The sequence below is a fragment of the Trachymyrmex cornetzi genome, unplaced genomic scaffold, assembly GCF_001594075.2.
Source record: "Trachymyrmex cornetzi isolate Tcor2-1 unplaced genomic scaffold, Tcor1.1 scaffold490, whole genome shotgun sequence".
NCBI classification, from domain to species: Eukaryota; Metazoa; Arthropoda; class Insecta; order Hymenoptera; family Formicidae; genus Trachymyrmex; species Trachymyrmex cornetzi.
In genome coordinates this window covers 200,020-216,251 of record NW_017299729.1, presented here as the reverse complement: position 1 = coordinate 216,251, position 16,232 = coordinate 200,020, and the positions used below count along the sequence as shown (strand labels likewise).

Genomic DNA, 16,232 nt, shown 5'->3' with positions numbered 1-16,232 from the left:
CCTTTGCTCTCCCTCAGCTCTCCTTTTCTTCTCCCTGCTTCTCTCCTCTCGTATATACTTTTCGTCTTGCCCGTTCCGTCTGTATTATTCCGTCTTCCAGAATTTGCCTGACACATGTCGTGCAATAACGATTCATCTCGACGTTTACGAGGATATGTTTTTGTGTCGGTAATGATACCAATCATACTTAATATTTTCCACGTTATTGCTGCACCGAACGAAGTTGCCTGTGCCAACAGCGTTCTCTGTACTTGTTAAGTACCGTGTTCTTTCGAAGTCGAGGACAATGTTTCGATAAACCTAGGGTCATCGGCGTAGTAAAATACCGTGATATCGACGCCGAGGGATTGTACAGTACCGTAGGATCGTTAACAGTCCCGCGCTCTGAGTGTGTCAGAGACGCGTGTGAGCGTCGCGGTGCGTCTCGCACCGTGAGACCGCAAATAACTGTTTCCATCGGAATCCTGCGGTCTGCACCTTGCCATCGCGGCATCATATCGGCGCGATATCAACGCCTTGACGCAGACGTATTTAAAGCGTATTACCGAAGCGGGGCCGCCTCGAGTAGGTCATCGATCCTCTCTCGGCGAACAACTTTTCGCTCTCGCCGTCTCGCGATCGCGATAAGCCTCACGCGCGCCGTGCTGCACCGCTGCACCGCGCCGATAGAGCAACGCGACCGCAGTGCACACGGTGCAGCGTAATGCAGGTCACGACGCAGGAGATCGCGAATGTCCGCGATGCTCGACTGCGACAGAACCAAAACGAATCGTTTCGACACCGACGATACTTGGATGGCACTTTACCATCGCTAGTACACCTACGATTCTAATCGTTTCTAATTGGAATCTAGTAACGAGAGAAGAAATCGCCAACGGCGCTATCGAGGCTCAATAGAGCCTTGAAAAGCTACACGAAATGATACAGTCGGGAAGGGTCATTTTACCCGTAGTATCGTTTAAGTCAAGCTGTACACACCTTCCTTCCGTCCTTCCTTTCCCAGGAAGTAGAATCAAGTGAACCCACCAACGCCGTTGCTGCAGCCGCCGCCGCCGCCACGTTGCCGTCACCGCCACCGTCACCGCCACCGCCACCGCCGCCGGAAACTCCGCTAATGACTAAACTTGCTAATTTCGGCCAATTAGGCTTCCACTGCTTCCACCACGCCTGCCTTCCCCTGTTCCGACGTTTCCTGATCTTCACCCGCTCGACCGCCTTGTCTAATGCGCGCCGCACTTACCTTGACCGATAGACGCTAATTTTATTGCGCACTGCGGCGCACTCGCATGTTCCCGTGGTGGTTGTGCACATGGGAAGAGGGACAAGGGAAAGTTTCATCAACTACATACCCCAAGAACAGTAATATTATCTTGCAGTATGTTTTAATGACCCGCAAAACTTACATATGTCGGAAGCGACACAATACATATATATATTATATATATATATATTTCATTTGGATGTTTATCCTGAATTACATTAAAGTATGATATCCCTTGAAAGATTGTCGGGGGCTATTCACCGATCAACGAGGTGAAAAGTTTTTGAAGAAAATTCTATCCGTTCGTTTCCGCAGGGACAGGAGGGCATCGTGGCGCGCACACACACAAGGTATTAAATATAAAATATAAAACTGTTATATTCTCTCTCTTTTTCTCCCTCTCGCGGCGAAGATGTGGAATGGCAACTGTGCGTATTGGACGAAACTGGGTTTGACCCTTGACGGCCCCCATAAATATCCAACGTTGGCAGCTTGTTACTTTGCGCCACGTGAATCTCAAGCCGACCGTAACAACCGATAGTCTTCGGCAGCGCGCAAGACATTGTATTGACTAATCATTGTTTTTTTTATCTATTGACCTATCCTCTTATTTTTCTTAACTTTGAGGATTGTGTAAACGCATCTGCATGCAGAAGTATATTCGCGCTATTTATCTCGTTACAATAACTTTCTCCGAGTGCTCTATTCGAGGTTTATGAATCCAAGTTCCAAGACCGTAAAAACGAAGGGTTTATCAGTCCATGAATCTCCTTATTTAAGAACGCAAAGAGTAATGAACTTAAAAATCCTTAACGAGCTAAGAAACCAAGTTCAACTTCCGCGAGTATTCCAACAGAGATCTAAGAAGAACCAAAAGAACAACTCGACGCTCGAATTGTTCCGATTTGAAATTTCCAGGAGTAAGGATTGCTTCAAACGAATTCAGTGAACATGGCGGGCCAATACATGGAAGAAAGCCGCTTTCTTCCTTCGTCTGCATTCCTCAGTAATTGCGTACCGTGGTCCCTCGTTGTTGTTCCTCTTCCTCTGCCGCCTGTTTCCTTCGTCCGAAGAAAGGAGAGCTCGCATTCGCGCGCGCGCCCGCGCTCGCGCGCACGCCTTTTCATTTGTGCACCCTCCTAGGATACACTTATAATAGGTGGGCCGTGCGTGGCAAACAGGGAAGAGGCCGCCGCGACGCGCCTAATCACTATAATCGTCCTCGCCAATAATTAGATTATTTTCAGTGTCTTCCTCGTCGCTGTCCCTCTCTCGCCTGTGATTACCGGCCTGAACTTATCATTACATCCCTACATCGATCCTCGCTCGCCTCGGGCGCGCCCTAAGAGAATGACCGTGTTTTTTTCGTGCGAGACCAGGGCAATAATCTTAAGACATTTGATATTCCCGAAAAGGCAAATTAGGACATTGTAAGCTACCTATATAACTAAGCTCTGTAAATTTGTTATTATACAAAATAGATGGAGGAATAGGAGCGTTATTTCGTTGCCCGATGCGGAGCAAGTTGGCTTTGGATTATGGATCTTTATTTAAACAGAGTGGTCGAGCTAATTAAACGAATTAGTAGTTGTAAATATTCGCAATAAATTTCCAAGAATTCTGGATACAAATTTCTCACGACGTTCTTGCGACGACAAAGCAGTCGTAATTTTCAGAGTTCTCTCTCTCTCTCTCTCTCTCTCTCCGTTACGTCGATTGGTTCTGACGCACTTCTAGAACGCGCGTTTCGGTACTTGCAGACTCGAGGGTGTTCATTATGCCACTTGAAGGTTTATTACGAGATACAAAATACTCTATTTTATTGTCGTCGACCGACTGCAGCGGAATTCTTGAACCTTCCGCGTAACGTATTATTGCCGCGGAATTGGAAGATGGAAAGCCCGAGGGTGAGTCTTGGTCATCATTACCGGAGTCCCTTTGAGGACTGGCGCATAACCTCATATTTTTTTTATTATTAATAATCAGAGTTGCTCTTTTTTCCCACACCGTGGAATGATGAATATATGTACATAACTATCAGCTATCGAGGAAAATAATACATTAATAAGCAGATCGTGATGTAAATTCGCTGAGGTTGCATTTCTCGTCTATGATGGTAGAATAGCGTGCGTAAAAATTTTCGCTGCAACGTTGAAACATTTTATCTCTGTCACTTTTTGACGTCTGATCGATGACTGATGAAATTAGGAAGCTGATAGCATTCTAGTTAGACTATCATTCATCTTTTAAAATGATATCCCTTATTTTAGCATTGAGTTTATGAAGATTTCAAAGCGCGTCTGTATGCTCTCTGCTCGTAAAGAAGCGCGCTATGAGTTATCGTCTTGGAATGAAATTGTAGCGCCGATATTAATTTTGCGGGATCATGTGGGTTAGCCGAACTGTACCATTTTATTGGTCCTTAAGACAACGCCCTACGATTTCGTAATACTGCCGATCCCAATGAAACAGCAATTTCCAACGATGCGATCGCACATGCAAGGGGAGATGGCGAAAGAGGACTTTTACGATCTGGCAACTCGCGAAAGAGTTTGTCAGTCCAAGAAATATTTAAATTCAATTCGAACATAAATGCTGTAAACCGTGACAAATCGAGGAGAATTCGTCTCAAGAAAAGAGGGTTTGCTAATGAAGTCTGTGCTGTTTTGAAATTTTATTTTCATACATGTGGGTGATAGCCATGTGTTTAATTAACATGTGTCTAAAATTAAAAAACATATGGTAGGCGACCTTGAAACGGTTGAGGCAAGCCACCAAGGAGTTGGATGTCATCCGGAATGTAACGTTCCATCCCCGCAAAGACTACAAGGATCGCCATTAATCCTTAGGCTGACTTTCTTTCCGCTCGCTGTCGTATAGAAACGAGGCGTCCTCGTTATCGACGCTTATCGCTAATAAGATCGCTGGACCGCTCGTTATCGTCGTCGTCGCACTCGCCCTGTCCTCATTTTCGTACGATTGCGATCGTTAATTATCCCTATCGCAGCCGATCGCCCTCTGCTGTTCTCCTCCTTCGCCTTCCACCACCACCCCCCACCCACCCACGCGCTTTCGTCGTTCTCCTCGTCATTATCATTCCGGTAATTACCGGTGTATTCCCTCGTTATCATCTTGTTATCGTTCGGCTATCGCGCTTCCGCGAGGAGCACGGCGAACGTCTCTGGAGAGGTCAGGCCTCGTAAATGCGTGGGAGCGAGCTGATAACGAACGACGGGGAGCATCGGCATCTACACTTGAAATCACAAGTCGTCAGGCCGACTCCATATTTTGATGATAACGATTTGAATAAATCGTTCCTTATGCTTTTAATTTACTTGTTCGACAACGACAGTCCCACAATTCCCACATCGTGCTTTTCGTGCACGATCTGGTATGAGCGTGATCTTAACGCGATCCATAATTATTTCGATTTACGATTGAATGATCGATGCGATAATTTGCGATAGTTCTCAAATCCCGACTTGTGAACGGAGCGCCGTGCGACACGCGTGCGGCACCTAAGTAACCGCATTAAGAAGAAGCCGACACGCAGAAACGCGGAGCGGGCGAGTCCATAAGGGCATTAATGCGCCGGAGATTTATGTGGTAACGGCGAGGATGAAATTCCATCGCGGTAGGTGCTCGTATAAGTGGCACGCTGCTCGCTGGCGGAGGCGCGAGAGTTATGGTTGCCCATACTGATATCCACTATAAACTCCCCCGTCGTCCGCCCTCCTCCGCGCGTCCTCCTACGCTCTCTCTACCACGGCATACTTAATTAAATACGTATTAAGAGCCTGAGTGTGTTCCGATGTACCGATGTGCGCCTGCATCGTGGAATAATATATGCTTCAGCGCGCGCGCGCGCGCGCTAATTACTTTCTCCCACCGAGGTCGCACCGACAGTTTTACTTTCCCCGTGTACAGTGGAATCGCATTTATCGAAACGAAGCGCACCCTTTTGCATAACAAAGAAATTTTTAATGTTACACACGCTTATCTCTTTTTATGAGATTGTCGGACCGACGAATTTATTATCGATCGTCGTTACAAGAAGATAATTACTTCTCCATTATTCATTAATTATTATGCGTACACACACACACACACACACACATCGTTAAGTGTTATTAGAGAAAACCGTTATGGGCTAACGTTCATCTTCTCACGAAGAGAATATTCCTCTAAGATATCATCCGCCCTTAAGGCCGATCAAATAAAGGCCGCTTGTTGCGCCCCAAAGAACAAGTAGACAGAAGTTTGGAATGGAAGGTTGGTTGGTCGACACCCGCTGAGCTAGGAACGAACAATTACTGTTAATTAAGATGGGCGTGCCGCACAGGTCACACTTGCCGATCTCAAGGCTTTTGACAAAGAACAGGTCAGGCTGTTTCGTAAATTCTAATGTACTCTCGAATAGTTGAAATTTCCTTGAATTTTGGTTTCTATGATTTTTATGTCATGTTATAAAAAAATAAAATAGAATTTTTTAAATATAGTAACAACGATAGGTAAAGTACTAGAAAGGAGGCATCGAAACATCACTGCTCTATAATATTAAGGATTTTAATATCAAACAACGATATTTATGTCAGAACTTTACTCGATTTATCAATCAATGAACTGAAAAACACTTATTTTATTGTTACAGATTTCACCGAAGTACCGGAAGAAAAGAGCCGGTGCCGAGACGCAATAGAGCGCCGCATAGCCGCTCCTCTCTTCTTCGTTTCGCCGTTGGAAACCGTCGGTGGGCTCTCTGAGCCCACCCTCTCATCGGTCAAACTGGCGAGCGCGTTAACCGCTGGCATGAACCCCCACCATCCGGGCCATTCCGCAGCCTACCCCCACCATCCCTCGCTCTCGAGCAGTCCGCATCATCCAGGGCCCGGCGGGCCGCATCACGCGTATGGGACCGGCGGAGGTGGCGGAGGTGGCGGTGGCGGCGGCACCACGACCACCCCCGACTTACCCAGCCCGCACTCACCTCAACATAGTGGTGGTGCCGGCGATCCCGCCACCCCTTACGGTGCCCTACAACCTGGACAGGGTATGGGCAGCAACGGACATCATCATAGCGGTGGCGGCATGATGCCAGATCATCCACATCACCCTGGACACCCCCATCCCCATATGCCGGGGCATCCCGCGTACCCGCCGGTTAATCACAACAATAACTGCACGCTCAAGGTGAACATCCAAATAGTATTTTTGCATTAAGCCCGATTTTATGTAATAATTTTTCGACGCTACGCTTTGTCTTAGCGCCGAGACACTACCGTGTCTCCTGATGTCTTCGGAAGGTTATTTTAAATATCAGTGTTTCGTTAATATTTTTATATGCGCGTATAAATTACACACGATCTGAAAATGAGTTCAATTTTTTCTTGTACGACGAAGTGAAGCGATACAGGTGGTTCCAAAGACGAAGAATGGTGAAAAATTCCAAGACCCTCCGACTTCGTCATAAAGGACTCGGGAACGGTATAACATAGGGTTACAGGGTACAATTCGACAGTATTATCCGTCCGACCCTCACTTACCCCACCATTGACAAACGTAACAATATAGGCATTTATGATGGAGAAATATAATTGAATAGGGGCGGAGGGGCCCGCGCGGTTCCCTCTTGCAGTTTTCTGCTCGACGCTTTACCTGCCCCTTTCCCTTTCTTCTCTTCCCTGCCCTTGCATCACACAACGTTCTGCCTTTTTCAGAGTATATTGCTTCTCCAACTTTCATTCTTTATTCACCTTTCTGTGTTGACTGTACCCTGTCTTCCGGTTTCCAACACCCAAAAACGTACATACATCTGTTGCTCTACTTTGTGAACTGTTTTTTGACGATTGCTACTATAGAGTCTTTTTTTCTCAACTACGTTCTGGTTTAAATTCTTTAACAGAACATTTTCTTATTTTATAAATAATTTGTCTAATTATCTGGTTCTTCTCTGCTATTTGTATAAATGTATGTAACATACGAAATTGTGTTACGACCACAGTTTAAATTACATCTCTCTTTATGAGAAAAATGTAATCAGGATTTTATTTTGTCAACTATGATTGGAAGAGGATGACACCATATTGACTTGGATAACAGTAACAAAAGTTACATGTTTTAAAACTTTCTTACATAACTTTCTTGTGTATCTAGAAACGGATGAATCGTTATCCGATATAATACTAATAATGTCCGTTTTGAAAATCAAGATAAACACTTTTTACTCCAGGCGTCTGAAAATTATGAAATTTTATACTGTTAAATTTTCTAAAATTCGCATTCTAAAATTCTTTTTTCTTTTTCCTCGTGATTTAAATAATCAGGCGCCTCAATTCTTAACTCGAATCCATCAGTTATTTGAATTCTTGAATGGCGTACTGTTGTATTCATACATCCTTCGACTTTTTTGGATCTTCTTTCTGTCGTTCTTTCTTATAGTTTCTCAGTCTTGTTCCACTCGCATATTGTCACCGTCTCACTCCGACTCGTCCTTATTTTCTCGCGCTGCTCCTTTCTTTCTCTATATTAAGTCTCCTCTATTCGTTATTCCTTCTCTTTATTTTCCCCTCACTTCAGTCGTTCTCCTTATTTTTTTCTTTCAAATCCTCCTATATTTTTCGTATTTTGTTTCTACCTCCTTTATGTCTTTCCGTGGTTTTTAGACTCCCTTCTACTTCTCCTTTTCTATCCCTCTATTTTGCTTCTCTTTCTCCATTCTGTTTTGCGTCTCTTTTTTCATTCCTGTGCTTTGATTTCCTGTTTCTTTCTATTTTTTCATAATTTGTTTTTCATACTATATCTCTTCTTTTTTTCTGCTACTTGATTTTTTACTTTCTTTATCATTATATTCCATAAATGTATACGTAATGTATCTGAAAATTTGCCGCAACTTTCGCTTTACACAACATTGTAAGACTCACGGCACTTAGGAAGCCTGTCCCAGAATATATTCCTCTCTCACCTCTGTCTGTCTTTGTTCCTCTCCTGTTTCCCTCTCTCTCTCTCTCTCTCTCTTTCTTTCTCTCCCTTCCTACCATTCTCTTCTCTCAACCGATGCTATGGAAAAGACCCCTTCCCCTTTCTCTCCCCTTCCTAGTCGTCGGGTCTCTCTCTGTCTGGCACACGAATGGGTCCCTCCGTTCACCTCCCCTCTCAATCCGCTCTGTTTCCCTTCCCCTCGCCTCGTTGATCCCTCACTCTGTCTTTATCTTGCCTTCTCTTTCAGCGTCGGTTGGATCTTTTCTAGACTCGCCTTTTTATATTCTCCCTACCCCGAGACCAAGGTACCTGAACCCGCGCAGGCCCGCAAGGCATTCGGGGGGCCCGCAGCACCAGCCAGTTGGGTCCCGTCCGTACGTCGCTTCGCTTCGTTTCGTTTCTTCTCTTCTCTTCTCTTCTCTTATTCCCTTTCTGTATACGTACGTCCATGCACCGCGTTACGCGAGGATACGGCGTCGCCGAAAGTGGCAAGCTTCGCTTATAGTCTGAGGTTCTTAGGTGCTTCGTCCTGATTTCCGTAGTACTGTGTGAAATTCGACGGGGAAACGAGGTCCTCCGGATCCTTGAAATCCCGCAAATCGCGGTGGGGGAAAGTGAGTGTATCGCAACGGGAACTTGTTCGAGGTCGAGTGATATCATTGGCCGAGTGAATCCGGAGTGCGGCCCGAGATCAGTTTTTCGTCGTTGTTCTTTTTTTTCCCTCTCTTTTCTTTCGCTCCGTTTCTTTTCCTACCTCGTGCTCCACGGTGAGAGAGACAGACACACAGTGAAGTGCGTCATGGAGGTCCAATACTCGTATCAATACGCGATTACGCCACGGATGAATAAGTGGATCTCCGGCATCAAAACGGAAGTCAAAGTAAGATTACCGGCGCAGTTGAGAACATTTTTTTCCCTTTTCTTTTCGCGCGGGAAATATATCTTTTTCGGAAACTTCGCTCGCCGACACGATGCAACAGCAATTAACGCATTCGCTCTCATATTCTGTGACGCAAGTCGAATGGATATTGCTGTGCGTAGCGTACCGTGTCCGACTATTCGCATAACTGCACGGGCAGACGTTGTTATTTGAAAGTCATCCTACACCATGGGATTACTACGTTGATAGATATTAAATATGCGAATGTAACAAATACAAGTGCACACGTCAAGTATGCGTATGTGCAATGTGTAATTTTTGTACTTTTAACATAGAAATCTATAGCTACACTGAGAGAAAAAATAGTTGCAATTGCCATAATTTAACTATAATTCATAGTCATTTTCGGTAGCAACTCTATATTTTTTGGGGTAGTTATAAATAGAATTATTATTACCAACAGTATAACAGCAATAACTTAAAAAATAGAGCTTCTAACCATAATTATTATCTATATTTTACCATGCAATTATGGTCACAAATATTTTTCTCTCAGTGTACATCTGCAGCTGCAATAACAGCGCATCTGGCTTGTATTGAAATCGACACTTGTTTTTAATCACCGAATTGTTTCTTTTCTTTTTATACGTATATTTCTACAAATAACACAGATAGACCAATTAATTTTACATTGTCTTGAAATTTTTTATCACTTCATACACAAAAATACATATACATATCATTTTTTTTTCATCTTTTTAAATAAATATAATTATCGATTAAAAGAAGAACTCGTTATCGACAAGAAGAACTTGTCAAATACAAGACCAGTGCAGTTTCGTTGAATTAATGATAAACTAAAGTATTTTTAACAATACAGTATTGAGCAATGTTGTACAAAGTGAAATTAGCGAGTAAGTTGTAGATCCCGCTAGCAAGAGTTACGTTCGCCTACGTGTGTTTGCATAATCACGAGTAAGCATTCATAATAAGCGCGCACTTAAGACGCCGTAATGATTTAGTGTTCGTTAATGACTTTCTGTTTCGCATTAATTACCACGATGCTTGAATTTCTACTTATAATGGGCTAGAAACGATTTCTAAGTCCTATGGCAACTCGTATACGCGTTCCCTTCAAAAAATATGTCCGACCATCGTTTTTTAGAACTCGAACTCTTCGTAAGCAATCATCTCTCTTGCTGTCTCTCGAGAAAACGTAGTAACAAGTTTAACTTAATATAAATTAATTAAACTGCGTAATATATTCTTAACTAGATACAAATTAATGTAAATTATAGTCTGCTATTTATGAATTTAAGGTAGCACATGTTATACACTCGAGAAGTGAGAAAAATGAAAACTTGATGTTACAGCAAGAAGGTGTCCCTAGCGGGTCAACGGGCCTTCGGCAATGCGCCGCCTGCGGTGTACAAATAGTGGAAAGATGGCTGTTGCTAGCGATGGACCGCTACTGGCACATTGGCTGTCTCAAGTGCACGTATTGCAACGTAGTATTGGGAGAGATCGGCCAGTCCTGCTATACCAAAAGTGGCATGATCCTCTGCAAGGCCGACTACAGACGGTGAGTCGTGTTGTTAATTTCTCTTGAACCGAACATATCGAATCCATCGATCAGCGAGAAAATAGCCGAGAAAGTTGAAAAAAAAAAAGAAGGAAAGGAAAGAATGAAAACGTTCCTTTTTCGGTAACCCTGGAGAACGTCCTCAGCCGGCATCGCATTCTTCTTCGCATATCGCCGCTTATCACGTCGAAAAGTTGATAACGATGACTCATGAATAAATTAGAAATTATCGCTTCCATTAAATTAGGTACTCCGTCGCACAACATGGGATATTGGATAGTCCAGCTTTACTAGCGCAGGCGCGACTCCGCGCGGCCGACAGAGAGAATCGGCGCCGTCTAATTTCTTGAAACTAATAACAACGCCCGACGCTTCGTTATTAATAATAAATACTGTTATTGTGCGCGGCCATTATGGCTAATTTATCGTGGTACTTGCCGCGCGTTCGTTTATACCGTGCCGAGATTCCTGGGAGCCAATATCGTGTAATCAACATTCCTCTCGTGCAAAATAGCCGCGGAACTAGGAAGTTGCCGTTTTACGTCATAATCATATTTGCCTTCTTTTTTCCAATACCTATGCCAATTATTCACTATATTGTTAAAATATATTTCGTACAGCATGTGGACATCGTTATAATATCTAAATATATCTGGAACTCTTAAAATCTGGGACTTTGTATGATTTAGAAATATAGAATTAAAATTCGAAGAAAAATCGAAATACAGGAAATATGAAGATCTAAGCGATGATTGGAAATAAATCTGAAAAATGTAAAGTTGTACCGATACCTAGATAAGACAAATAGTAATGATATAATAGGGAAAACGCATTAGTTGTCTTTTGATAGGCGAGACGTCTTTAAATATTTGAAAAAAAATGGAACAAATTTTATATGTCTTTATAATGATTTCCAAGTGTTATCTTTTATCGCTTATCATAAGATATTGCCGCACACAAAACGCAGATCTCTCCGTTGATCGTTTATCGATGAATGATTGAGACTTCGGGATTACCGCACTGTGATGAATATGCACCTAATCGGCGTGGCCGTTCCAAATTTAGATGATTCGAGGTCAGAGCGCAATTTAATGAGAAACAGACGCTGAACTTAGTTAGTCCCCCCGAAATAGATCGGCACAACCTGGCCCGGCCGCGCACGTACCGGAGGTAATGGAACTGTCAGTCCTTTTTTTACTCAACCAACCGGTTATATCCGCACGAGGAGTGACATTTCTTGCATTTCACGCTGCAGTTAAGCGCGTTCGGCCGTTCGTGTTTCTACGTTTCATCATAATACCGCCGCTAAAATATTATTATGCAACACGGGGATGCGAAAGGCAAGGGGAGGACATTAATAGGTACGAACAGATATTTTTATTATCGATCGTGTCGATCGGTACGCTAGCGTTGATATTTCAATTTCGTTGGTCCTGTCCTTATCGCGCGATTGCTATTACTCAACCGTGGTGCACGTACGTCCTAATCTGTTGGCATAGTCGAACGATTTAGTCCGGCCTAGTATCAATATTTGACTACGAGACGTCCCCATCGTCGGGATGGGTCTAACATCGTCCATCTCGGCGCCCATCCGCTTGCTTTCGTCGAAAAATGAGACGCGATAAACTGTTTGAGAGTGTTAGTCCCTTAAAACTAATTTCAAAGAAGAGAAGATATTATCAGAAAGAAATATGAATTATGAGAGGATAAAACAATTGAAGGATTTAAGGGGATTAGAGGGGTTTTAAAATTACACTTCGAAAAATTCGATTTTTTGTTGTTTTTTTTTACATATTCTGATAGTGTGATTCTTGAAGAATATTTTCCTGTTTGTTTTTTTGAGAAATTCGAAAAATTGAGCTCAGGAGAACCAAAAAATAGAAGGGGATAATGAAAATACAAGGGACATCTCGTCGGTGTCTCTCGTATTTCTATTGTTCTCTGTGAAGCTATGCTCGATCCTAAAGAGGGGAACGGTTAACAGAATTCGATACACGGTGTATTTTTGCCATTAGTATAGTTTGGAAGACTTACAGATTTTTTAGCAAAAATTTTCTTTTCAAACTTTAATCGCGTTTTTCTCTGAAATAGTATTTTTCCTTGATTTTGCCACGATAACTCAAGAACGATTATAGAGGTATCGACTTCATTTTTTAAAAATAAAATTAATAAATTTTTTCGCAAATTGAACCTACCTTTTGTACACGAAAAAATTATTTTTTAGATCCATTTTAACAGCATATAACGTGAATTTTTCGACATTTTCAAATTTTTGACCGCCATTGTTCTTAACTTGATGGTTTTTTTCTATTTTAGGTTCAGATTCACTATAAAGAGGGATCTCGTAAACAAAATGGCACCAAAAAAATTGAAAAATTCCAACTCGTTCATCCGGAATCGTGGCAAAACCACAGCAGTGCGTAAATGGCGCAGTTATTTTCAATTACCTATATCTCCCTCAAATATTCATATTTTTTGGATTTTTGCATCTGATTTTGTTTATCAAAGAAATCTTAAAAACGTAAAAAGTAATTTATGTATAATTGTTCGTCCGTCCATAAACAATATTTCAAATTTACCCAATTTTCGGTCATTGAAACCCTTCTGATCCTCTTAAGAATACATACAACAAAAATTAAACAACAGTAGATACATTTCTTCACTGTCTTATATTTTCCGATATCTAAAAATCACATTTAACAGACGAATCCAAATCGATGCACTTGTGGGATTATACCATAAAAAGTTCATCAGACTTCGCGTACGACTGTCGCTTAACAATAGCACATTCTTACGGAACACTCGGTGCATCATATCACGCTAAGCGCTTTATATCCTGCGCAGCTTTACAATCAAACTACTGTCGGAATTGAAACCAACCGGTTGTCTCGAAACACCATCGGGTGTCTCCTGCGCGCGGCAGCAGCGTCTGCTGCAACCGCCTCGTCGAAAAGAGAACGACGGATATATCCGCGCGGGCCGAGTGGATAGACAGATGGATGGAGAGGATAGCGAGCGCGGTGCGACTCGGAAAGATAGCGGGGAGGTTGGAGAGACGAGAGAGAAGGGATGGCGGTTCGTTTCTTTTGGATTCAAGGAATGTTTCAATCAGTTTGATTGAAGGGCTGAGCCACGGCAAGAGGGTAAACTCGATTTACAGCCGTGTAGAAGGGATGGCGCGGTGGACGGAACGAAAGGAGAGAGGGAGGGAGAGAGAAAGAGAGAGAGAGAGTGAAGGGGGTGCAGAGGGGTGGACGGTGGGTGCCACAATCACCGAGATGCGTCCAATCACCCCCAGCCCCCGACGCCATCGGGTTTCGGGCGTACGGACGAGGGGTTGAAGGGATCGAGGAAAAGGGGTGAGAGAAAGGGGGAGAGAGAGAGAGAGAGAGAGAGAGAGAGAGAGAGAGAGAGAGAGAGAGAATGTGTGTGCGGCCAATCATCGCTCGGCTTTCCGCTGGAGCGACATCGTCGTGATGCTGGTTTGTCCTAGATGTGCAATCAGACGGCTTCCAGTCCTCTAGCTTGCTCCGATGGTTCCTTCTCCCTCCATCTTTCTGGCCGAATACCAAATTCCAGCAATTTGGTAGGTAGGTACTTTGTTGAATCAACATGATTGGGCTTGACGGAGACCGGCGACGCGCCATGCCGCGTAGCGCGGCGCAGCGCCGCGACGAGCCGAGAACAAGCTGAGAGACGGATAGACTCGCTCCGCCATCCTCGCTACCTTAAATGTTCTAGAACGAACATTTCGTTGATCTTAAGATTGTCCACTTTTGCTTTTGATCAGATTGCTAATTTAATCTGATTCTGTAATGCGTTAACGTGATAGCAAGATCAATAATTGCAGATTAATGTAGTCATCATTACTCGATCTGAACTGATTATAATCTATACAAACACATATACTCGTATGTATATACATTAGATCCTGTTAATCTAGAAAAGAATGTAAGTTCAGCTTGAAGCGAAGAAAGAAAATAACAAAGTGACGAAATTGTGATGAAACATGGATTTCATCCACATCGATAATAATGGCAATATAACATTAGAGCGACAAGAGTAATAGTATAGCGATAATAGTAACAACGACGATAACAGAGAAAGAGACTGCCGATCGCGTTCGCGCGGAAGAGAACACGGCGTATTTTCTGCGCCCGATTCAGCCCGCATCGCGTCGAGGGAGGCACGTACGTAGACGGTAGGTCGCCGGAGGTGCTGAGGGAAACGAAGAAGAGGGCGGGAACGGGGCACGGAGGGGTGGCACCGGGCGATAAGGGGTTCATTAGAGGCAGTTTATTACTGCCTTTGAAGTCTCTCGCGTGTTGCCGTTAAGTCGCTCGATATCTCGTAATATCTCGCTCTAATCTCGCGAGGAGAAGTTAATTGCTACCTTCACCCCCTCCCCCTCCCCCGCCACCTTCTCACCTCCGTCCGACCTACGCGCCCCCATCGTGCTCGCCGCACCACTTTCCGCCGCCACCCCCGCCGGCGCGGCGGTTCCCTCGCACATGTCGCCTTTACAATTAGACGCTTAATTCGGGCCACCACTGGCCTGAAATTTTCACTACCCCACCTGTCCGACCCTCTGCCACCCCTTCGTACACCCACTTCGACCGCGGCTCGAGTCGGGAATTTCCTGCCCTTGGTCAGCAGCCGCCGTGTCGCTCCTCGAACTTGGTAATTTCTGAGTTCGACGACCGTTCGATGAACGGTCGCTCTAGTACTCCAAAAGTGCGTGACTCCGTAAATCGTAAGATGAATAGACAGCGTGATAAAGTACTTTGAGAATTATTGAATTATCTTACGAAATATAAATAGTTTCTAATATAAATTCATAGTGCTATCCGACACACGGCATCTAGTCTTATGAGAGCCACGTTAAATTTTATTTATACACTTTATATTAGGTGTACAACTTTACTTCCGCCGTTTTTTTTCCGAAATTCGAGGTTTTATTGTAAAAAAACTGGTTATATATTTATGTTCAAAGTATTGTCCATCGCTGGTCACTGCTTTCTCCCATCTTTCGAGCATACGAATCCGCGTTGAAACTTTATGTTCAAAGTATTGTCCATCGCTGGTCACTGCTTTCTCCCATCTTTCGAGCATACGAATCCCGCGTTGAAAAAACTGGTCATCTTTTGAGGCGATCTACGAATCGACCCAATTTTTTACTTCTTCATAAGACCGGAAGTGCTGGTCAGTCAGGCCGTGTGCCATTGATCGAAATAAGTGATAGTCAGAGAGAGCAACATCTGGAGAATACGGCGGGTGGGGTAGGACTTCCCATTTCAACGTTTCCAAATATGTCTTGACCACTTTCGCAACATGGGGTCGAGCGTCGTCATGATGCAAAATCACTTTATCGTGTCTCTCGTTGTATTGCGGCCGTTTGTCTTTCAATGCTCGACTCAAATGCATCAATTGCGTTCGATACTGATCGCCTGTGATTGTTTCAGTCGGCTTTAACAGCTCATAATACACTACGCCAAGCTGGTCCCACCAAATACAGAGCATGACCTTGGAGC

The 16,232-nt window shown here is 43.7% G+C and overlaps 1 protein-coding gene across 1 annotated transcript in view; it reads left to right on the top strand.

Moving 5' to 3' along the window:
* LOC108765467 (thyroid receptor-interacting protein 6) overlaps positions 1-16,232 on the top strand; it is a 112,011-nt gene that overhangs the window by 71,572 nt on the left and 24,207 nt on the right. The window contains 2 exon segments of the mRNA XM_018514206.1: positions 5,913-6,451; positions 10,493-10,701. Coding sequence (XP_018369708.1) covers positions 5,913-6,451; positions 10,493-10,701 — 748 coding nt within the window.